Consider the following 23,830-nt stretch of genomic DNA (forward strand, 5'->3'; position numbering starts at 1 on the left):
TCCATGTCTCAATTGTCTCAAGGCTTAAAAAATCCTTATTTAACCTGTCTCCTCCCCTTCCTGTCTCCTCTCCTTCATGTCTCCTCCCCTTCCTCTACACTGATTGAAGTGGATTTAAAGCTGCAATATGTAACTTTTTGAGCGACCTGACCAAATGATCTGTTATAAATCTGTCATTGAAATCAAGAAGCAGTAGATCTGTTCTATGGGCGCATTGCTTCCCGTTCTTCAGTTGAGTGTTTGCGTCTTTTCTTTCGGTTTTGTACACCAGCTTCAAACAGCTGAAAATACAACGTTTTTGGTTATGGAAAATATATTTCACAGCGGTTTAGATTAGATTCTCTACACTATACTTGACTAAACGTGATTGTTTTGTCACATAAACTTTAATTAGACGAACTATTCGAATTTTAGCAATCAGGAAATGGCGGAGCACTTTCTCTGCATAGAGCATCTTTAACAGGTGAATGGCACCGGAGCGGATGACTGCCGTTTGATGGACTCTTAACCAACTGCTATTTTGTGTGTTTTTTCGCATTGTTTGTAACTTATTTTGTACATAATGTTGCTGCTACCGTCTCTTATGACCGAAAATAGCTTCTGGACATCAGAACAGCGATTACTCACCTTAAACTGGACTAATCATTTTTACATTTACATTTTTAGTCATTTAGCAGACGCTCTTATCCAGAGCGACTTACAGTTAGTGCATACATTATTATTATTTTTTTTATTTTTTTTATCGAACCCACAACCCTGGCGTTGCAAACGCCATGCTCTACCAACTGAGCTACATCCCCTGCCGGCCATTCCCTCCCCTACCTTGGACGACGCTGGGCCAATTGTGCGCGCCGCCCCATGGGTCTCCCGGTCGCGGCCGGCTACGACAGAGCCTGGATTCGAACCAGGATCTCTAGTGGCACAGCTAGCACTGCGATGCAGTGCCTTAGACCACTGCGCCACTCTAATCATTTTTCTTTAATGAGTCGGACGAGAGGGATTTGCTCCAGACACCCGACAGGGCCCTCATCCCCGTCATTCACAGTAGAAAGAAAAGGAGATATCGCAGAAGGAGATCGGGGTGCCTGGTAAGGAGCCGGCGACGAGTGGCTAATCTGCCTTTGCCATCGATACTATTGGCCAACTTACAATCACTTGATTATCAGGTGGACGAACTACAAGCACGTATATCCTACCAACGGGACATTAAAAACGGCAATATCTTATGTTTCACCGAGTCGTGGCTGAACAAACACATGAATAACATACAGCTGGCGGGTTATACACTGTATCGGCAGGATAGAACGGCAGCCTCTGGTAAGACAAGGGGTGGCGGTCTATGTATATTTGTAAACAACAGCTGGTGCACGATATCTAAGGAAGTCTCTAGGTTTTGCTCGCCTGAGGTGGAGAATCTCATGATAAGCTGTAGACCACACTATCTACCAAGAGAGTTTTCATCTATATTCTTCGTATCTATCTATTTACCACCACAAACCGATGCAGGCACAAAGACCGCACTCAATGAACTGTATATGGCCATAAGAAAACAGGAAAACGCTCATCCAGAGGCGGCGCTCCTAGTGGGCGGGGACTTTAATGCAGGGAAACTTAAATCCATTTTACCTAATTTCTACCAGCATGTTAAATGTGCAACCAGAGGGAAATAACTCTAGACCACCTTTACGCCACACACAGAGACGCGTACAAAGCTCTCCCTCGCCCTCCATTTAGCAAATCTGACCATAATTCTATCCTCTTGATTCCTGCTTACAAGCAAAAACTAAAGCAGGAAGCACCAGTGACTCGGTCAATAAAAAAGTGGTCAGATGAAGCAGATGCTAAGCTACAGGACTGTTTTGCTAGCACAGACTGGAATATGTTCCGGGATTCTTCCGATGGCATTGAGGAGTACACCACATCAATCACTGGCTTCATCAATAAGTGCATCGATGACGTCGTCCCCACAGTGACCGTACGTACATACCCCAACCAGAAGCCATGGATTACAGGCAACATCTGCACTGAGCTAAAGGGTAGAGCTGCCGATTTCAAGGACAGGGACTGTGGCAGGGCTTGAAAACTATTACAGACTACAAAGGGAAGCACAGCCGTGAGCTTCCCAGTGACACAAGCCTACCAGATGAGCTAAATCACTTCTATGCTCGCTTCGAGGCAAGTAACACTGAAACATGCATGAGAGCATCAGCTGTTTCCGGACGACTGTGTGATCCCGCTCTCCGTAGCCGATGTGAGTAAGACCTTTAAACAGGTCAATATTAACAAGACCGCAGGGCCAGACGGATTACCAGGACGTGTACTCAGAGCATGCGCTGACCAACTGGCAAGTGTCTTCACTGACATTTTCAACCTCTCCCTGTCTGAGTCTGTAATACCAACATGTTTCAAGCAGACCACCATAGTCCCTGTGCCCAAGAACACTAAGGTAACCTGCCTAAATGACTACTGACCCGTACAACTCACATCTGTAGCCATGAAGTGCTTTGAAAGGCTGGTCATGGCTCACATCAACACCATTATCCCAGAAACCCTAGACCCACTCAATTTGCATACCGCCCCAACAGATCCACAGATGGTGTAATCTCTATTATACTCCACACTGCCCTTTCCCACCTGGACAAGAGGAACACCTATGTGAGAATGCTATTCATTGACTACAGCTCAGCGTTCAACACCATAGTGCCCTCAAAGCTCATCACTAAGCTAAGGACCCTGGGACTAAACACCTCCCTCTGTAACTGGATCCTGAACTTCCTGACGGGCCGCCCCCAGGTGGTAAGGGTAGGTAACAACACATCCACCACACTGATCCTCAACACGGGGGCCCCTCAGGGGTGCATGCTCAGACCCCTCCTGTACTCCCTGTTCACTCATGACTGCATGGCCAGGCACGACTCCAACACCATCATTAAGTTTGCCGATGACACAACAGTTGTAGGCCTGATCACCGACAACGACGAGACAGCCTATAGGGAGGAGGTCAGAGACCTGGCCGTGTGGTGCCAGGATAACAACCTCTCCCTCAACATGAGCAAGACAAAGGAGATGATTGTGGACTACAGGAAAACGAAGAGGACTGAGCACGCCCCCATTCTCATCGACGGGGCTGTAGTGGAACAGGTTGAGAGCTTCAAATTCCTTGGTGTCCACATCACCAACAAACTAATAAGTTCCAAGCACACCAAGATGGTTGTGAAGAGGGCACGACAAAACCTATTCCCCCTAAAGAGACTGAAAAGATTTGGCATGGGTCCTCAGATCCTCGAAAGGTTCTACAACTGCACCATCGAGAGCATCCTGACTGGTTGCATTACTGCCTGGTATGGCAACTGCTCGGCCTCTGACCACAAGGCACTACAGAGGGTAGTGCGTACGGCCCAGTACATCACTGGGGCCAAGCTTCCTGCCATCCAGGACCTCTATACCAGGCGGTGTCAGAGGAAGGCCCTCAAAATTGTCAAAGACTCCAGCCACCCTAGTCATAGACTGTTCTCTCTGCTACCGCACGGCAAGCGGTACCGGAGCGCCAAGTCTAGGTCCAAGAGGCTTGTAAACAGATTCTACCCCCAAGCCATAAGACTCCTGAACATCTAATCAAATGGCTACCCTAGACTATTTGCATTGCACCCCCCCCCACACACCCTTTTACGGTGCTGCTACTCTCTGTTTATTATCTATGCATAGTCACTTTAATAACTCTACCTACATGTACATATTACCTCGACTAACCGGTGCCCCCGCACATTGACTCTGTACCGGTACCCCCTGTATATAGCCTCGCTACTGTTATTTTTACTGCTGCTCTTTAATTATTTGTTACTTTTATTTCATATTATTTTATATTGTATTTTTTTGTGTGATTTTGTTTTGGTATTCTTTCTTAAAACTGCATTGTTGGTTAAGGGCTTTTTTGTTGTTGTTTTATTCTTACTTTTTTTGTTTAAAATAAATGCACTGTTGGTTAAGGGCTGTAAGTAAGCATTTCACTGTAAAGTCTACACTTGTTGTATTCGGCGCATGTGACAAATAACATTTGATTTGATTTAATCAATAAGGGATCATAGCTTTCCCCTGAATTCACCTGGTCACCTGTCATGGAAAGACCAAATGTTCTTAAAGTTCTGTATATAGGGAATAGGATGCCATTTGATTGGTTTATTTCACAACGTGTTACAGATGAAAGATGACATCATCACACTGAAGATGATAGAACTAATCAGTTGTCTTGCTATGACACACTTTAGAGCATGCTTCCTGTTATCTGCACTCACACACACACGCACATATGCAACACGCATGCACACGCACGCACACACACAGCATACACTTATAGAGAGACACTGGTAGAGACATACTGTAGTAGTGACATCCGGACCACACTAACACATTTACCTCGTCTGCACTCTGCCGATAAATCTTTCTCTTTAAACTACCCAGAGTATTTTCCAACAGAACCTGGCAGCGCCTCCAAAAGCTTTTACTTGGCTGAGGGCGAGAGAGAGAGGGGTAGAGAGAGAGAGAGAGAGAGAGAGGGTAGAGAGAGAGAGAGAGAGGGGGGGAGGGGGGTTGAAAATAGGAAATAAGAAAGGAAGGCTGGAAAGAGGAAGCCCAGTGATTCTAGAGGACAAAGTGGTCAGTACAGAGTGGTCAGTACAGTGGTTGGGACAGTGTGGTCGGTACAGTGGTAAGGACAGTGTGGTCAGTACAGTGGAAAGGACAGAGTGGTCAGTACAGTGGTTGGGACAGAGTGGTCAGTACAGTGGTTGGGACAGTGTGGTCGGTACAGTGGAAAGGACAGAGTGGTCGGTACAGTGGAAAGGACAGAGTGGTCAGTACAGTGGTTGGGACAGAGTGGTCAGTACAGTGGTTGGGACAGAGTGGTCAGTACAGTGGTAAGGACAGAGTGGTCGGTACAGTGGAAAGGACAGAGTGGTCGGTACAGTGGTAAGGACAGAGTGGTCGGTACAGTGGTTGGGACAGAGTGGTCATTACAGTGGTTGGGACAGAGTGGTCGGTACAGTGGTTGGGACAGAGTGGTCAGTACAGTGGTTGGGACAGAGTGGTCGGTACAGTGGAAAGGACAGAGTGGTCAGTACAGTGGTAAGGACAGAGTGGTCGGTACAGTGGTTGGGACAGAGTGGTCAGTACAGTGGTTGGGACAGAGTGGTCGGTACAGTGGTAAGGACAGAGTGGTCGGTACAGTCAGGTAGGTACAGTGAGGGAAAAAAGTATTTGATCCCCTGCTGATTTTGTACGTTTGTCCACTGACAAAGAAATGATCAGTCTATAATTTTAATGGTAGGTTTATTTGAACAGTGAGAGACAGAATATCAACAACAAAAATCCAGAAAAACGCATGTCAAAAATGTTATTAATTGATTTGCATTACGTATTTGACCCCCTCTCAATCAGAAAGATTTCTGGCTCCCAGGTGTCTTTTATACAGGTAATGAGCTGAGATTAGGAGCACACTCTTAAAGGGAGTGCTCCTAATCTCATTTTATTACCTGTATAAAAGACACCTGTCCACAGAAGCAATCAATCAATCAGATTCCAAACTCTCCACCATGGCCAAGACCAAAGAGCTCTCCAAGGATGTCAGGGACAAGATTGTAGACCTACACAAGACTGGAATGGGCTACAAGACCATCGCCAAGCAGCTTGGTGAGAAGGTGACAACAGTTGGTGCGATTATTCGCAAATGGAAGAAACACAAAATAACTGTTTATCTCCCTCGGCCTGGGGCTCCATGCAAAATCTCACCTTGTGGAGTTGCAATGATCATGAAAACGGTGAGGAATCAGCCCAGAACTACACGGGAGGATCTTGTCAATGATCTCAAGGCAGCTGGGACCATAGACACCAAGAAAACAATTGGTAACACACTACGCTGTGAAGGACTGAAATCCTGCAACGCCCGCAAGGTCCCCCTGCTCAAGAAAGCACATATACAGGGCCGTCTGAAGTTTGCCGATGAACATCTGAATGATTCAGAGCTTTGAGCTCTTTGGCATCAACTCAACTCGTCGTGTTTGGAGGAGGAGGAATGCTGCCTATGACCCCAAGAACACCATCCCCACCGTCAAACATGGAGGTGGAAACATTATGCTTTGGGGGTGTTTTTCTGCTAAGGGTACAGGACAACTTCACCGCATCAAAGGGACGATGGACGGGGCCATGTACCTTCAAATCTTGGGTGAGAACCTCCTTCCCTCAGCCAGGGCATTGAAAATGGGTCGTGGATGGGTATTCCAGCATAACAATGACCCAAAACACACGGCCAAGGCAACAAAGGAGTGGCTCAAGAAGAAGCACATTAAGGTCCTGGAGTGGCCTAGCCAGTCTTCAGACCTTAATCCCATAGAAAATCTGTGGAGGGAGCTGAAGGTTCGAGTTGCCAAACGTCAGCCTCGAAATCTTAATGACTTGGAGAAGATCTGCAAAGAGGAGTGGGACAAAACCACTCCTGAGATGTGTGCAAACCTGGTGGCCAACTACAAGAAACATCTGACCTCTGTGATTGCCAACAAGGGTTTTGCCACCAGGTACTAAATTATGTTTTGCAGAGGGGTCAAATACTTATTTCCCTCATTAAAATGCAAATCAATTTATAACATTTTTGACATGCGTTTTTCTGGATTTTTTTGTTGTTATTCTGTCTCTTACTATTCAATTAACCTACCATTAAAATTATAGACTGATCATTTCTTTGTCAGTGGGCAAACGTACAAAATCATCAGGGGATCAAATACTTTTTTCCCCTCACAGTACAGAGGAAAGGATGTCTGTGGTTCTTACCCTGTGGACAGGCTCTGTGCTCTCTTCCTCCTCACCCACTCTAGGACTAGCCTCCAGCACCTCCACATGGCTGTCTCCATGGTTCCCCAGGCTGAGGATGAGATTGATAGTGCCCCCCAGGTCCACACTGCCTCCAAGGCTGGTCTTGACGGTGCCGCCTAGGCTGACCATTCCCCCCTGGCCCACCAGGCTAACCCCAGGGCTGACCATTCCCCCCTGGCCCACCAGGCTAACCCCAGGGCTGACCATTCCCCCCTGGCCCACCAGGCTAACCCCAGGGCTGACCATTCCCCACTGGCCCACCAGGCTAACCCCAGGGCTGCTGTTGACTGAGGTGCACTCCAGGCAGAGGGCTGGTCTGCTGGGCTCTTTGAAGACCAGGCCGGGGTATTGGTGGGTTTCTGGAGGAGAGGTGAAGCCGCTGTCCCCTGGAGGCCGTGTGCTGCTGCTCATCACCTGGTAGCCCTCCTCTAGGTCCTCCCAACATGACAGACTGTCTATTGTCCTCAATCTGTCCTCAAAGACACTCAGTGTAGGGGGATGGTGGGTCTCTGGCTGAGCAGGGGTACTGTCGGGGGAGCAGGCTGTAGCATATGTGTAGGTATCTGCTGCTGTGGGCTCTGCTTTGGTGTTGACATAGATGTTGTCTATAATGGACTCTGGTACAGTGTTTGTGTAAATGTTATCTCTAGTGGACTCTACTGTGCTCTCTGAGTAGATGTTGTCTCTAGTGGAGTAGATATCTCCAGTAGTCTGCTTTGTTGGGGGCTGAGAGTAGATAATATCTTCATTAGATTCAGTCTTCTTCTTCCTGCGTAGACTCCTCTGGTGTTTCTGGTCTCTCCAGTGGACCAGAATCCATCCCAGCATGGACTTCAACTCTTCCAGACGCTCACGGATCTAGAGGAATGATCAATCAGTCAGTCAATCAGTCAACCAGTCAATCAATCAATCAATCAATCAATCAGTCAACCAGTCAATCAATCAACCAGTCAACCAATCAATCGATTGATTGACTAACTAGTGTTTAGACCAGGGATGAAAAAGCAATGGTTTAAGTTATTTCCTTTCAATTACTGACCAATGAAGACCTAGACAGCCAGGTGAGGGGAGTTCCTAACTAATTAATTAAGACCTAGACAACCAGATGAGGGGAGTTCCTTACTAATTAATAAAGACCTAGACAACCAGGTGAGGGGAGTTCCTTACTAATTAATAAAGACCTAGACAACCAGATGAGGGGAGTTCCTAACTAATTAATAAAGACCTAGACAACCAGATGAGGGGAGTTCCTAACTAATTAATAAAGACCTAGACAACCAGATGAGGGGAGTTCCTAACTAATTAATAAAGACCTAGACAACCAGGTGAGGGGAGTTCCTAACTAATTAATAAAGACCTAGACAGCCAGGTGAGGGGAGTTCCTAACTAATTAATAAAGACCTAGACAACCAGATGAGGGGAGTTCCTAACTAATTAATAAAGACCTAGACAACCAGATGAGGGGAGTTCCTAACTAATTAATAAAGACCTAGACAACCAGATGAGGGGAGTTCCTAACTAATTAATAAAGACCTAGACAACCAGGTGAGGGGAGTTCCTAACTAATTAATAAAGACCTAGACAACCAGATGAGGGGAGTTCCTAACTAATTAATAAAGACCTAGACAACCAGATGAGGGGAGTTCCTAACTAATTAATAAAGACCTAGACAGCCAGATGAGGGGAGTTCCTAACTAATTAATAAAGACCTAGACAGCCAGATGAGGGGAGTTCCTAACTAATTAATAAAGACCTAGACAGCCAGGTGAGGGGAGTTCCTAACTAATTAATAAAGACATAGACAACCAGATGAGGGGAGTTCCTAACTAATTAATAAAGACCTAGACAACCAGGTGAGGGGAGTTCCTAACTAATTAATAAAGACCTAGACAACCAGATGAGGGGAGTTCCTAACTAATTAATAAAGACCTAGACAACCAGGTGAGGGGAGTTCCTAACTAATTAATTAAGACCTAGACAACCAGATGAGGGGAGTTCCTAACTAATTAATTAAGACCTAGACAACCAGATGAGGGGAGTTCCTTGCTAATTAATAAAGACCTAGACAACCAGATGAGGGGAGTTCCTAACTAATTAATAAAGACCTAGACAACCAGGTGAGGGGAGTTCCTAACTAATTAATAAAGACCTAGACAACCAGATGAGGGGAGTTCCTAACTAATTAATAAAGACCTAGACAACCAGATGAGGGGAGTTCCTAACTAATTAATAAAGACCTAGACAACCAGGTGAGGGGAGTTCCTAACTAATTAATGACCTTAATTCATCAATCAAGTACAAGGGAGGAGCGAAAACCCGCAGCCACTTGGTCCTCCGTGGAACTGACACCTCTGGGTTAGACAGCTGGGGCTACGTTTACATAGTTAACCCTGGTCTTTTGACCAATCACATCAGATCTTTTTCAGAGCTGATCTGATTGGTCAAAAGACCAATTTGGGAAAAAATATCAGAATTGGCCTGTCTGTGTAAATGCAGCCATAGTTACAAAAACACAGAATCCTAAAGTGCGACTCAATGTTAACCCTACCATCTGAGCCAATGAATCAATCAAACAAACAAACAAACAACCAATCAAACAATCAATCAATCAACCAATCAACCAATCAACCAACCAACCAACAAACCAACCAACCAACCAATCAACCAATCAATCAACCAATCAACTGAACAACCAATCAACCAACCAACCAACCAACCAATCAACCAAACAATCAAACAACCAGCCAACCAATCAATCAACCAACCAATCAACCAATCAACCAATCAATCAACCAACCAACCAACCAACCAACCAACCAGTCAAACAATAAATCAAGCAACCAACCAATCAACCAAAAAACCAATCAAACAATCAACCAATCAACCAGTAGACCCTACCATGTTGGCCAGGTGGTGCTCAGCGTTCAGCAGGTTCCTCCCTGCAGCAACCAGCTCCTCAAACTCCTCCAACTTCCTGTCTATCTGCACGTCCATCTCCATCTCTGCAGCCACTGGCTCCTGGCCGTCCCTCCCACAATGCAACACTCTCTCCGAGAAAATACACTCCCGGGTGTCCTCCATCCACGATCTGTCCATCCAAAAGGGTGGAGGGGGAAAAGGAAGAAGAAGAAGAAGAAGAAGAAGAAGAAGAAGAAGAAGAAGAAGAAGAAGAAGAAGAAGAAGAAGGAAGACAGTGAGTAAAGCCATGAATATGATGATAACCAGAACTTTATGATAGTGGAGGAACTCACTTCCTTTGCTACAAATACACTACGGAACCCGGAACCACAGAACTAACAGAACTATGGAACCCACGGAACTAACAATAACCATACCGACCTCCCCAACACGTCTTAAATTACTGACAAAGCCTGCCTGACAGACTGTTATAATATGAAACAGCTAACAGTCTGAGGTTTTCTGTGCTCTGCTCCAGTCACAATGGCTCTCAGCAGGCTACAGTGGGATTATGAAAGAAAGTCAGAGAAAGATTAATTGAGAAAGCGCCCCTGATTGAGCCAGAAGGGGACAGTAGGGTTTCCCCATGATGCCTACGTAATGCCCAGGTAACCATGACTACCCATTCTGCTTACATCATGGCCAGGTAGGTCCTGAAGAAGTCCTGCAGGTGAACAAACTGTCGTAATCTGTCTCTGTTCTCCTCTACGTTCTTCCCTAGTTCCCTCCAAACCCCCAGGGCTCCCTGCACCTCCACCCCCAGGACGGACACTCTCTCTGGGCATAGCTCCTCCAGACAACCAGCCTGTCTCTGGAGCTCCTCCACTTCTTCCTTCAGTACAGCATAGTCAACCTACAGGGAACAAAGACAATGCAACAGGTTGAATTATAATACTACAGTGGTTCTTCCTTTAAAAGTTTAGAGCTCATGCAGCAACCGTTTGTGGTAGATGGTGGCAGATTGTGGTAAATTGCGTCATTCTGTCATTGCACCACACTACCACAAGGGGGAGTTAGAACGCTGATCTATCGGTAGCCTAAACTGTGGCACAAATTGACTGTCTCTTCATAAATTAATGGAGGTGTGAATGTTTCAGTACGAGAGTCTCTCTTCTCTGGCACTAGAGTCCTGCATCAGGAAAAAAAGAATATGCTGCCGGTGGTCCTGGAGTTTAGAGAGAACTTGGGTAAATACAATGGCGCAATTACACGACATGTGGACTGACGATTTTCAAAAAATAGGCACGGTTGGCTTTTGGTTTCTCTCCATATAAAAACAGAAATAAATAATTCTAAATAACAAACTGGCTTTATTTACCACAGTGTGAAAGAGTGATAGCCCCTCTATATAAAGGGAGTTTCTGAAACACGGAGTCATTCTTTACTGATGGGAAGAAGAAACTGAATGAAAGAGTCCAGCTAGGATCCGTCAGCAGAAAGCTGAGTGACTCATTCATTTGTGGCTTTGGATCAAAAGAAATAAGTACCAACATTCTTTCTGATAGTCTTTAATAAAGAAATGTTTTGACCAAGTTAATCTGCTCATGTTGTGTGTCTTCAATTATTATAACCTAATGAAAAATCGACCTGGTAATCTAATAACCTATGGGTTTAACCTTCTGAATGAATGATTACATTGAAGATAGAAGCCACCTCTTAACGAGTTCCGAGAGCCGATCCGTTACCCAACAAAATAACATCAATTTATTTCGCCTAATTGTTTTTATGACTACAGACAATAGTCTATGTATTTATCCTAATTGTTTTTATGACTACAGACAATAGTCTATTTATTTATCCGAATTGTTTTTATGACTACAGACAATAGTCTATGTATTTATCCTAATTGTTTTTATGACTACAGACAATAGTCTATTTATTTATCCTAATTGTTTTTATGAATATAGACAATAGTCTATTTATTTATCCTAATTGTTTTTATGACTACAGACAATAGTCAATGTATTTATCCTAATTGTTTTTATGACTACAGACAATAGTCAATGTATTTATCCTAATTGTTTTTATGACTACAGACAATAGTCTATTTATTTATCCTAATTGTTTTTATGAATACAGACAATAGTCTATTTATTTATCCTAATTGTTTTTATGACTACAGACAATAGTCAATGTATTTATCCTAATTGTTTTTATGACTACAGACAATAGTCAATGTATTTATCCTAATTGTTTTTATGACTACAGACAATAGTCAATGTATTTATCCTAATTGTTTTTATGACTACAGACAATAGTCTATGTATTTATCCTAATTGTTTTTATGACTACAGACAATAGTCTATGTATTTATCCTAATTGTTTTTATGACTACAGACAATAGTCTATTTATTTATCCTAATTGTTTTTATGACTACAGACAATAGTCTATGTATTTATCCTAATTGTTTTTATGACTACAGACAATAGTCTATTTATTTATCCTAATTGTTTTTATGACTACAGACAATAGTCAATGTATTTATCCTAATTGTTTTTATGACTACAGACAATAGTCTATGTATTTATCCTAATTGTATTTATGACTACAGACAATAGTCAATGTATTTATACTAATTGTTTTTATGACTACAGACAATAGTCTATGTATTTATCCTAATTGTTTTTATGACTACAGACAATAGTCTATGTATTTATCCTAATTGTTTTTATGACTACAGACAATAGTCTATTTATTTATCCTAATTGTTTTTATGACTACAGACAATAGTCAATGTATTTATCCTAATTGTTTTTATGACTACAGACAATAGTCTATTTATTTATCCTAATTGTATTTATGACTACAGACAATAGTCAATGTATTTATCCTAATTGTTTTTATGACTACAGACAATAGTCTATGTATTTATCCTAATTGTATTTATGACTACAGACAATAGTCAATGTATTTATCCTAATTGTTTTTATGACTACAGACAATAGTCTATTTATTTATCCTAATTGTTTTTATGACTACAGACAATAGTCTATTTATTTATCCTAATTGTTTTTATGACTACAGACAGTAGGCTTCCCCCCCCCCCCTCACCTCTAGGTGGTCTTACTGCTCCTCTAGTCCCACCCCCCACCTCTAGGTGGTCTTACTGCTCCTCTAGTCCCCCCCCCACCTCTAGGTGGTCTTACTGCTCCTCTAGTCCCCCCCACCTCTAGGTGGTCTTACTGCTCCTCTAGTCCCCCCCACCTCTAGGGTGGTCTTACTGCTCCTCTAGTCCCCCCCACCTCTAGGTGGTCTTACTGCTCCTCTAGTCCCCCCCACCTCTAGGTGGTCTTACTGCTCCTCTAGTCCCCCCCCACCTCTAGGGTGGTCTTACTGCTCCTCTAGTCCCCCCCCCACCTCTAGGTGGTCTTACTGCTCCTCTAGTCCCCCTCCCCCCACCTCTAGGTGGTCTTACTGCTCCTCTAGTCCCCCCCCACCTCTGGTGGTCTTACTGCTCCTCTAGTCCCCCCCACCCCCCCCCCACCTCTAGGTGGTCTTACTGCTCCTCCATTTCCCCCCCCACCTCTAGGTGGTCTTACTGCTCCTCCATTTCCCCCCACCTCTAGGTGGTCTTACTGCTCCTCCATTCCCCCCCCACCTCTAGGTGGTCTTACTGCTCCTCCATTCCCCCCCACCTCTAGGTGGTCTTACTGCTCCTCTAGTCCCCCCACCTCTAGGTGGTCTTACTGCTCCTCTAGTCCCCCCCCCACCTCTAGGTGGTCTTACTGCTCCTCCATTCCCCCCACCTCTAGGTGGTCTTACTGCTCCTCTAGTCCCCCCCACCTCTAGGTGGTCTTACTGCTCCTCTAGTCCCCCCCCACCTCTAGGTGGTCTTACTGCTCCTCCATTCCCCCCCCACCTCTAGGTGGTCTTACTGCTCCTCCAGTTCCCCCCACCTCTAGGTGGTCTTACTGCTCCTCTAGTCCCCCCCCCACCTCTAGGTGGTCTTACTGCTCCTCTAGTCCCCCCCACCTCTAGGTGGTCTTACTGCTCCTCCATTCCCCCCACCTCTAGGTGGTCTTACTGCTCCTCTAGTCCCCCCCCCACCTCTAGGTGGTCTTACTGCTCCTCTAGTCCCCCCCCCCACCTCTAGGTGGTCTTACTGCTCCTCCATTCCCCCCACCTCTAGGTGGTCTTACTGCTCCTCCATTCCCCCCCACCTCTAGGTGGTCTTACTGCTCCTCTAGTCCCCCCCACCTCTAGGTGGTCTTACTGCTCCTCTAGTCCCCCCCACCTCTAGGTGGTCTTACTGCTCCTCTAGTCCCCCCACCTCTAGGTGGTCTTACTGCTCCTCTAGTCCCCCCCCACCTCTAGGGTGGTCTTACTGCTCCTCTAGTCCCCCCTCCCCCCACCTCTAGGTGGTCTTACTGCTCCTCTAGTCCCCCCCCACCTCTAGGTGGTCTTACTGCTCCTCTAGTCCCCCCCACCTCTAGGTGGTCTTACTGCTCCTCTAGTCCCCCCTCCCCCCCCCACCTCTGGTGGTCTTACTGCTCCTCTAGTCCCCCCACCTCTAGGTGGTCTTACTGCTCCTCTAGTCCCCCCCACCTCTAGGTGGTCTTACTGCTCCTCTAGTCCCCCCCTCCCCCCCCACCTCTAGGGTGGTCTTACTGCTCCTCTAGCCCCCCCCACCTCTAGGTGGTCTTACTGCTCCTCTAGTCCCCCCCCACCTCTAGGTGGTCTTACTGCTCCTCTAGTCCCCCCCCACCTCTAGGTGGTCTTACTGCTCCTCTAGTCCCCCCACCTCTAGGTGGTCTTACTGCTCCTCTAGTCCCCCCCACCTCTAGGTGGTCTTACTGCTCCTCTAGTCCCCCCACCTCTAGGTGGTCTTACTGCTCCTCTAGTCCCCCCCTCCCCCCACCTCTAGGTGGTCTTACTGCTCCTCTAGTCGTCCCCCCACCTCTAGGTGGTCTTACTGCTCCTCTAGTCGTCCCCCCCCTCCCCCCACCTCTAGGTGGTCTTACTGCTCCTCTAGTCCCCCCCACCTCTAGGTGATGTTGCTGCTCCTCCAGCCCCTCTAGTCCACTGTCGTCTTGTTCACAGCACAAGGCCATGTCCGTCTCTCTCTGCAGGAGGTCCAGGTTCAGCTCCCTACTGCAGCACAGACAGTCCTCCACACGCACTGACAGCACAGCCAGCTGGGACAGGAGAGAGCAGAGGGATGCTAGGGTCAGTCAGTGCCTGGTACTTTTCCTTTGGCCAGCGTTGGTTTATTCTGTCAAGTAAACAATCTGAAGGAAACTGTTTTCACTGTTCTTCTTCAACAACCATGTTGCCATGGATACTGTGTGTGTGAGACCAACACAAACTCCACTGGATCTTCATAATACCAAAATCTATAAACTCTCTGACCCCCAGGGCCATCCTACCTGTCCGATCACGGTCTGGATGGCTTGATCATGGATGTGATTCTGTGATCGTCCTCTCTCTCTGACCGTGTCATTCAACATCTCCACTGCCTCCTGCAGCTCCTGTACAGGGTTCCCCAGCAGCTCCATCAGGGGCTCCCCACCACCACTTCCACCCCCATCACCCAGCAGGGAAAGAGCTGAGATGATCTCACTGTGGAGAGGCTGGGAGACAAACAGGATGTGATTTAACCCTCACGTACCTAAGGTATTATGCTGTGTGGTGTGACTTCATGCAGGTAAAACTCTGTGCCTCACCTGTCCAAGGTTACTGCTGTAGCCCCTCCCCCTGGCCTCCTGGCTCTCCTCTAGCTCCACCCTCTCCTCTAACTCCACCTCCACCCTCTCCAGAAACTCTGTCAGCATCCTGGTGTCCTGCAGCGACGAACTCTGCTGGGTCAACGCAGTCTGAACACGTTGGTACCTGGAGACACAGAGTACATCAACATTCAACACTTAACCTACAATAAAGGCCAGTCAATCTGGAAGCTGAGATGCCATAGGTTCAGGCTGTTAACACTTAGAGACAGATTGTTAAAGACACCTTAGACACCAACCCCCCAAAAAAAGACAGGGTGGAGGAGAGTGGGCCAGAGGCAGAAGGGTCATTGGTTTATACAGGTCGAAGAGTTATATCTCTTTCTGCTCTCTCTCTCTGCTCTATCAATTAAATTAAATTAAATTGAATTTAAGGGCTTTATTGGCATGGGAAACATATGTTTACATTGCCAAAGCAAGTGAAATAGATAATAAACAAACGTTTTTTTTTTATTATTGTTAACAGTAAACATTACATTCAGAAGTTCCAAAAGAATAAAGACATTTCAAATGTCATATTATGTCTATATACAGTGTTGTAACAATGTGCAAATAGTTAAAGTACAAATGGGAAAATAAATAAACATAAATATGGGTTGTATTTACAATGGTTTGTTCTTCACTGGTTGCCCTTTTCTTGTGGCAACAGGTCACAAATCTTGCTGCTGTGATGGCACACTGTGGTATTTCACCCAGTAGATAAGGGAGTTTCAGTAATCTGAGGGAAATATGTGTCTCTAATATGGTCATTCATTGGGAAGGAGGTTAGGAAGTGCAGCTCAGTTTCCACCTCCTTTTGTGGGCAGTGTGCACATAGCCTGTCTTCTCTTGAGAGCCAGGTCTGCCTACGGCAGCCTTTCTCAATAGCAAGGCTATGCTCACTGAGTCTGTACATAGTCAAAGCTTTCCTTACTTTTGGGTCAGTCACAGTGGTCAGGTATTCTGCCACTGTGTACTCTCTGTTTAGGGCCAAATAGCATTCTAGTTTGCTCTGTTCTTTCCAATGTGCCAAGTAATTATTGTTTTCTCATGATTTGGTTGGGTCTAATTGTGTTGCTTTCCCAGGGCTGTGTGGGATCTGTTTGTGTTTGTGAACAGAGCCCCAGGACCAGTTTACTTAGGGGACTCTTCTCCAGGTTCATCTCTCTGTGGGTGATGGCTTTGTTATGGAAGGTTTGGGAATCCCTTCCTTTTAGGTGGTTGTAGAATTTAACGTCTCTTAACATGATTTTGATCATTAGCAGGTATCGGCCTAATTCTGCTCTTGGTGTTTTACGTTGTACACAGAGGATATTTCAATCTGGTGTTTGTTACATTTTGTGAATTCTTCCTTGGTGAGCGGACCCCAGACCTCACAACCATAGAGTGCAATGGGTTCTATAACTGAATCAAGTATTTTTAGCCAGATCCTAATTGGTGTGTTGAATTTTATGTTCCTTTCTGGACCCTCTCTCTCCATCTCTCTCTGCTCTCTCCCCTCTCTCCCTCCTCTCTCTCTCTCTCTCTCTCTCTCCCTCTCTCTCTCTCTCTCTCTCTCTCTCTCCTCTTTCTCCCCCCTCTTTCTGCTCTCTCTCTCCCTCCCCCACTCTCTCACTCTCTCTGTTCTCTCTCTCTCTGCTCTCTCTCCCCCTCTCTCTCTCTGTAGGACAGTTGGTTATGATGACATCATTGTATATGTCAGTAGAGTGGATCTCTTAGAGGGTCATTGGTTCTGGAACATTCTGGAACATATCAGGTCACTGCTTTCCTCCTCACCAAGAGGAATATATAAACAATAGAACCAGAGGTTGGACAGAGTACTGAGATATATTTACAAGATATATGAAGTATGAATTATTTAAGATAAACACCACCGGTGCAAAACCAAATGTCTTCGTAATGGTGACTCAGTGTAGTCTGATGTGGTTCTCTTTCTGGGTATTAGTAAAGGTTCAATCTAGCCTAGTGAGAGGAGGGGACCCTCAGTCAGAACACATAGACAACCTGTGGGTGAAACTCCAGTCAGGATTCAAGAGGAGACGTCACTAAGTTGTACATGAAACATGAAGGAATAACACACACCTACCCACCTCTCTCTCTCTCTCTCTCTCTCTCTCTCTCTCTCTCTCTCCACCCTGGGTACTCACTTTCTCTCCACCTGGTCCATATAATCTGGGAGGCCCTCAGTGTTGGGGTATCCTGGGCCCTGACCCTCCTGCTGACCACCCAGCCTGTCCATCTCCTGTCTGAGTGCTGCTAGCTCCATTCCCCGGGAGGACAGCTCTGTCTGGAGCAGGCAGATCTCTCTCTCAGCCAGCCTCACGGTCTCCGTGTCTCCTGCCAGCTGGGAGTTAGACATGGACAGCTCTACCGCCTCCAACCAGGCTTCGATACTACCCAGGGCCTGGAGGAGCTGCACTCTCTGGGAGGAGAGGGGAGAGAAGAACTGCAGGGTCAACATCGGTCTAGAATAAGGGTTAGGGTCAGAGCTGTACTGTCTGGGAGGAGAGGTTAACTGCAGGGTCATCATGAATCTGTCGCTCTCGTCCACCTTTCCCGAACCCTAACTCTCGTCCACCTTTCCCTAACTCTAACTTTCTTACACCTTTCCCTAACCGTATCTCTCGTCCACCTTTCCCGAACCCTAACTCTCGTCCACCTTTCCCTAACCGTATCTCTCGTCCACCTTTCCCGAACCCTAACTCTCGTCCATCTTTCCCTAACTCTCGTCCACCTTTCCCTAACCCTAACTCTCGTCCACCTTTCCCTAACCCTAACTCTCGTCCACCTTTCCCTAACCCTAACTCTCTTACACCTTTCCCTAACCCTAACTCTCGTCCACCTTTCCCTAACCCTAACTCTCGTCCACCTTTCCCTAACCCTAACTCTCGTCCACCTTTCCCTAACCCTAACTCTCTTACACCTTTCCCTAACCCTAACTCTCTTACACCTTTCAAACCAAGACGTTTTTTTACTTTAGCATCCCTCCATTTTTTTGCTGACTTTTCTTAAAACCAAATAGTAGTATTTTACTAGGTGATTTTAATTTTCATCATTTTCTATTAAGGTATCTTTAATTTTACTCAATTATGAAATTTGGGAACTTTTTCCAACACTGCATTTGGAACAATAGCCAACCTGCGTGTGGTAAACTATTGAAGCACCGTTTCGGGTTGCTTTGAGACAAGCGTAGGGACTCGTCTTCATAAATCAATGTCAGATTTTTTTTTTCACTGAATATTGATGTACAGGGGCCAATAAAGAAATAAGCTGGCAGAATCCACACTGACTGGCCCTAAACAATGTAGTCTAAACTGGCCCACTGAACACTGTGGTGTAAACTGGCCCAGTGAACACTGTGGTGTAAACTGGCCGACTGAACACTATGGTGTAACCTGGCCCAGTGAACAGTGTGGTGTAAACTGGCCCACTGAACACTGTGGTCTAAACTGGCCGACTGAACAATGTGGTCCAAACTGGCCAACTGAACACTGTGGTCTAAACTGGCCCACTGAACACTGTGGTCTAAACTGGCCAACTGAACACTGTCGTCTAAAATGGCCCACTGAATACTGTGGTCTAAACTGGCCAACTGAACAATGTGGTCTAAACTGGCCCACTGAATACTGTGGTCTAAACTGGCCCACTGATCACTGTGGTCTAAACTGGCCCACTGAACACTGTGGTCTAAACTGGCCCACTGAACACTGTGGTCTAAACTGGCCCACTGAACCCTATGGTCTAAACTGTACCACTGAACACTGTGGTCTAAACTGGCCCACTGAACCCTATGTTCTAAACTGTACCACTGAACACTGTGGTCTAAACTGGCCCACTGAACACTGTGGTCTAAACTGGCCCACTGAACAATGTGGTCTAAACTGACCCACTGAACACTGTGGTCTAAACTGGCACACTGAATACTGTGGTCTAAACTGGCCAACTGAACACTGTGGTCTAAACTGACCCACTGAATACTGTGGTCTAAACTGGCCAACTGAACACTGTGGTCTAAACTGACCCACTGAATACTGTACACTGGCCCGCTGAACACTGTGGTCTAAACTGGCCCACTGAATACTGTGGTCTAAACTGGCCAACTGAACACTGCGGTCTAAACTGGCCCACTGAACACTGTGGTCTAAACTGGCCCACTGATCACTGTGGTCTAAACTGGCCCACTGAACACTGTGGTCTAAACTGGCCCACTGAACGCTGTGGTCTAAGCTGGCCCACTGAACACTGTGGTCTAAACTGGCCCACTGATCAATGTGGTCTAAACTGGCCAACTGAACACTGTGGTCTAAACTGGCCCACTGAACACTGTGGTCTAAACTGGCCCACTGATCACTGTGGTCTAAACTGGCCAACTGAAGACTGTGGTCTAAACTGGCCCACTGAACACTGTGGTCTAAACTGGCCCACTGATCACTGTGGTCTAAACTGGCCCACTGAACACTGTGGTCTAAACTGGCCCACTGAACACTGTGGTCTAAACTGGCCCACTGAACCCTATGGTCTAAACTGTACCACTGAACACTGTGGTCTAAACTGGCCCACTGAACCCTATGTTCTAAACTGTACCACTGAACACTGTGGTCTAAACTGGCCCACTGAACACTGTGGTCTAAACTGGCCCACTGAACAATGTGGTCTAAACTGGCCCACTGAACACTGTGGTCTAAACTGGCACACTGAATACTGTGGTCTAAACTGGCCAACTGAACACTGTGGTCTAAACTGACCCACTGAATACTGTGGTCAAAACTGGCCAGCTATACACTGTGGTCTAAACTGACCCACTGAATACTGTACACTGGCCCGCTGAACACTGTGGTCTAAACTGGCCCACTGAATACTGTGGTCTAAACTGGCCAACTGAACACTGTGGTCTAAACTGGCCCACTGAATACTGTGGTCTAAACTGGCCCACTGATCACTGTGGTCTAAACTGGCCCACTGAACACTGTGGTCTAAACTGGCCCACTGAACACTGTGGTCTAAACTGGCCCACTGAACACTGTGGTCTAAACTGGCCCACTGATCACTGTGGTCTAAACTGGCCCACTGAACACTGTGGTCTAAACTGGCCCACTGAACACTGTGGTCTAAACTGGCCCACTGATCACTGAGGTCTAAACTGGCCAACTGAACACTGTGGTCTAAACTGGCCCACTGAACACTGTGGTCTAAACTGGCCCACTGATCACTGTGGTCTAAACTGGCCCACTGAACACTGTGGTCTAAACTGGCCCACTGAACACTGTGGTCTAAACTGGCCCACTGAACACTGTGGTCTAAACTGGCCCACTGAACACTGTGGTCTAAACTGGCCCACTGAACACTATGGTCTAAACTGCCGACTGATCACTGTGGTCAAAACTGGCCAACTGAACACTGTGGTCTAAACTGGCCCACTGAACACTGTGGTCTAAACTGGCCCACTGAACACTGTGGTCTAAACTGGCCCACTGAACACTGTGGTCTAAACTGGCCCACTGAACACTGTGGTCTAAACTGGCACACTGAATACTGTGGTCTAAACTGGCCATCTGAACACTGTGGTCTAAACTGGCACACTGAATACTGTGGTCAAAACTGGCCAGCTAAACACTGTGGTCTAAACTGACCCACTGAATACTGTAAACTGGCCCAGCTGAACACTGTGGTCTAAACTGGCCCACTGAACACTGTGGTCTAAACTGGCCAACTGAACACTGTGGTCTAAAATGGCCCACTGAATACTGTGGTCTAAACTGGCCAACTGAACACTGTGGTCTAAACTGGCCCACTGAATACTGTGGTCTAAACTGGCCCACTGATCACTGTGGTCTAAACTGGCCCACTGAACACTGTGGTCTAAACTGGCCCACTGAACACTGTGGTCTAAACTGGCCCACTGAACACTGTGGTCTAAACTGGCCCAATTGAACACTGTGGTCTAAACTGGCCCACTGAACACTGTGGTCTAAACTGGCCCACTGAACACTGTGGTCTAAACTGGCCCACTGAACACTGTGGTCTAAACTGGCCCACTGATCACTGTGGTCTAAACTAGCCAACTGAACACTGTGGTCTAAACTGGCCCACTGAACACTGTGGTCTAAACTGGCCCACTGATCACTGTGGTCTAAACTGGCCCACTGAACACTGTGGTCTAAACTGGCCCAGTGAACACTGTGGTCTAAACTGGCCCACTGAACACTGTGGTCTAAACTGGCCCACTGAACACTGTGGTCTAAACTGGCCCACTGAACACTGTGGTCTAAACTGGCCCACTGAACACTGTGGTCTAAACTGGCCCACTGATCACTGTAGTCTAAACTGGCCAACTGAACACTGTGGTCTAAACTGGCCCACTGAACACTGTGGTCTAAACTGGCCCACTGATCACTGTGGTCTAAACTGGCCCACTGAACACTGTGGTCTAAACTGGCCCACTGAACACTGTGGTCTAAACTGGCCCACTGAACACTGTGGTCTAAACTGGCCCACTGAACACTGTGGTCTAAACTGGCCCACTGAACACTGTGGTCTAAACTGGCCCACTGAACACTGTGGTCTAAACTGGCCCACTGAACACTGTGGTCTAAACTGGCCCACTGAACACTATGGTCTAAACTGCCGACTGATCACTGTGGTCAAAACTGGCCAACTGAACACTGTGGTCTAAACTGGCCCACTGAACACTGTGGTCTAAACTGGCCCACTGATCACTGTGGTCTAAACTGGCCCACTGAACACTGTGGTCTAAACTGGCCCACTGAACACTGTGGTCTAAACTGGCACACTGAATACTGTGGTCTAAACTGGCCATCTGAACACTGTGGTCTAAACTGGCACACTGAATACTGTGGTCAAAACTGGCCAGCTAAACACTGTGGTCTAAACTGACCCACTGAATACTGTAAACTGGCCAGCTGAACACTGTGGTCTAAACTGGCCCACTGAACACTGTTGTCTAAACTGGCCAACTGAACACTGTGGTCTAAAATGGCCCACTGAATACTGTGGTCTAAACTGGCCAATTGAACACTGTGGTCTAAACTGGCCCACTGAATACTGTGGTCTAAACTGGCCCACTGATCACTGTGGTCTAAACTGGCCCACTGAACACTGTGGTCTAAACTGGCCCACTGAACACTGTGGTCTAAACTGGCCCACTGAACACTGTTGTCTAAACTGGCCCAATTGATCACTGTGGTCTAAACTGGCCCACTGAACACTGTGGTCTAAACTGGCCCACTGAACACTGTGGTCTAAACTGGCCCACTGAACACTGTGGTCTAAACTGGCCCACTGATCACTGTGGTCTAAACTAGCCAACTGAACACTGTGGTCTAAACTGGCCCACTGAACACTGTGGTCTAAACTGGCCCACTGATCACTGTGGTCTAAACTGGCCCACTGAACACTGTGGTCTAAACTGGCCCAGTGAACACTGTGGTCTAAACTGGCCCACTGAACACTGTGGTCTAAACTGGCCCACTGAACACTGTGGTCTAAACTGGCCCACTGAACACTGTGGTCTAAACTGGCCCACTGAACACTGTGGTCTAAACTGGCCCACTGATCACTGTAGTCTAAACTGGCCAACTGAACACTGTGGTCTAAACTGGCCCACTGAACACTGTGGTCTAAACTGGCCCACTGATCACTGTGGTCTAAACTGGCCCACTGAACACTGTGGTCTAAACTGGCCCACTGAACACTGTGGTCTAAACTGGCCCACTGAACACTGTGGTCTAAACTGGCCCACTGAACACTGTGGTCTAAACTGGCCCACTGAACACTGTGGTCTAAACTTGCCCACTGAACACTATGGTCTAAACTGCCGACTGAACACTGTCATCTAAACAAACCAACTGAACACGGTGGTTTAAACTGGCCAACTGAACACTGTGGTTTAAACTGGCCCACTGAAAGCTGTGGTCTAAACTTGCCAACTGAACACTGTGGTCTAAACTGGCCGACTGAACACTGTCGTCTAAACTGGCCAACTGAACACTGTGGTCCAAACTGACCAACTGAACACAGTGGTTGCCAACTGAACACTGTGGTCTAAACTGGCCCACTAAACACTGTGGTCTAAACTGGCCCATTTATCACTGTGGTCTAAACTGGCCCACTGACACTGTGGTCTAAACTGGCCCATTGATCACTGTGGTCTAAACTGGCCCACTGAATACTGTGGTCTAAACTGGCCCACTAAACACTGTGGTCTAAACTGGCCCACTGAACACTGTGGTCTTAACTGGCCCGCTGAACACTGTGGTCTAAACTGGCCCAGTGAACAATGTGGTCTAAA

General features: G+C 46.6%; 1 protein-coding gene across 1 annotated transcript in view; it reads right to left on the reverse strand.

Annotated features, from left to right (window-relative positions):
- The window catches only part of LOC121561532, a 152,114-nt gene that overhangs the window by 31,315 nt on the left and 96,969 nt on the right, over positions 1-23,830 (reverse strand). Inside the window, exons 15-22 of the mRNA XM_045213920.1 lie at positions 17,670-17,944; positions 15,484-15,649; positions 15,187-15,390; positions 14,803-14,955; positions 10,455-10,672; positions 9,760-9,949; positions 6,820-7,719; positions 4,414-4,506 (exon numbers count right to left, since the gene is read on the reverse strand). Coding sequence (XP_045069855.1) covers positions 4,414-4,506; positions 6,820-7,719; positions 9,760-9,949; positions 10,455-10,672; positions 14,803-14,955; positions 15,187-15,390; positions 15,484-15,649; positions 17,670-17,944 — 2,199 coding nt within the window. The remainder of the gene's footprint in view (positions 1-4,413; positions 4,507-6,819; positions 7,720-9,759; positions 9,950-10,454; positions 10,673-14,802; positions 14,956-15,186; positions 15,391-15,483; positions 15,650-17,669; positions 17,945-23,830) is intronic.

This window comes from Coregonus clupeaformis, unplaced genomic scaffold (genome assembly GCF_020615455.1).
Source record: "Coregonus clupeaformis isolate EN_2021a unplaced genomic scaffold, ASM2061545v1 scaf0171, whole genome shotgun sequence".
In the NCBI taxonomy this organism is placed as follows: Eukaryota; Metazoa; Chordata; class Actinopteri; order Salmoniformes; family Salmonidae; genus Coregonus; species Coregonus clupeaformis.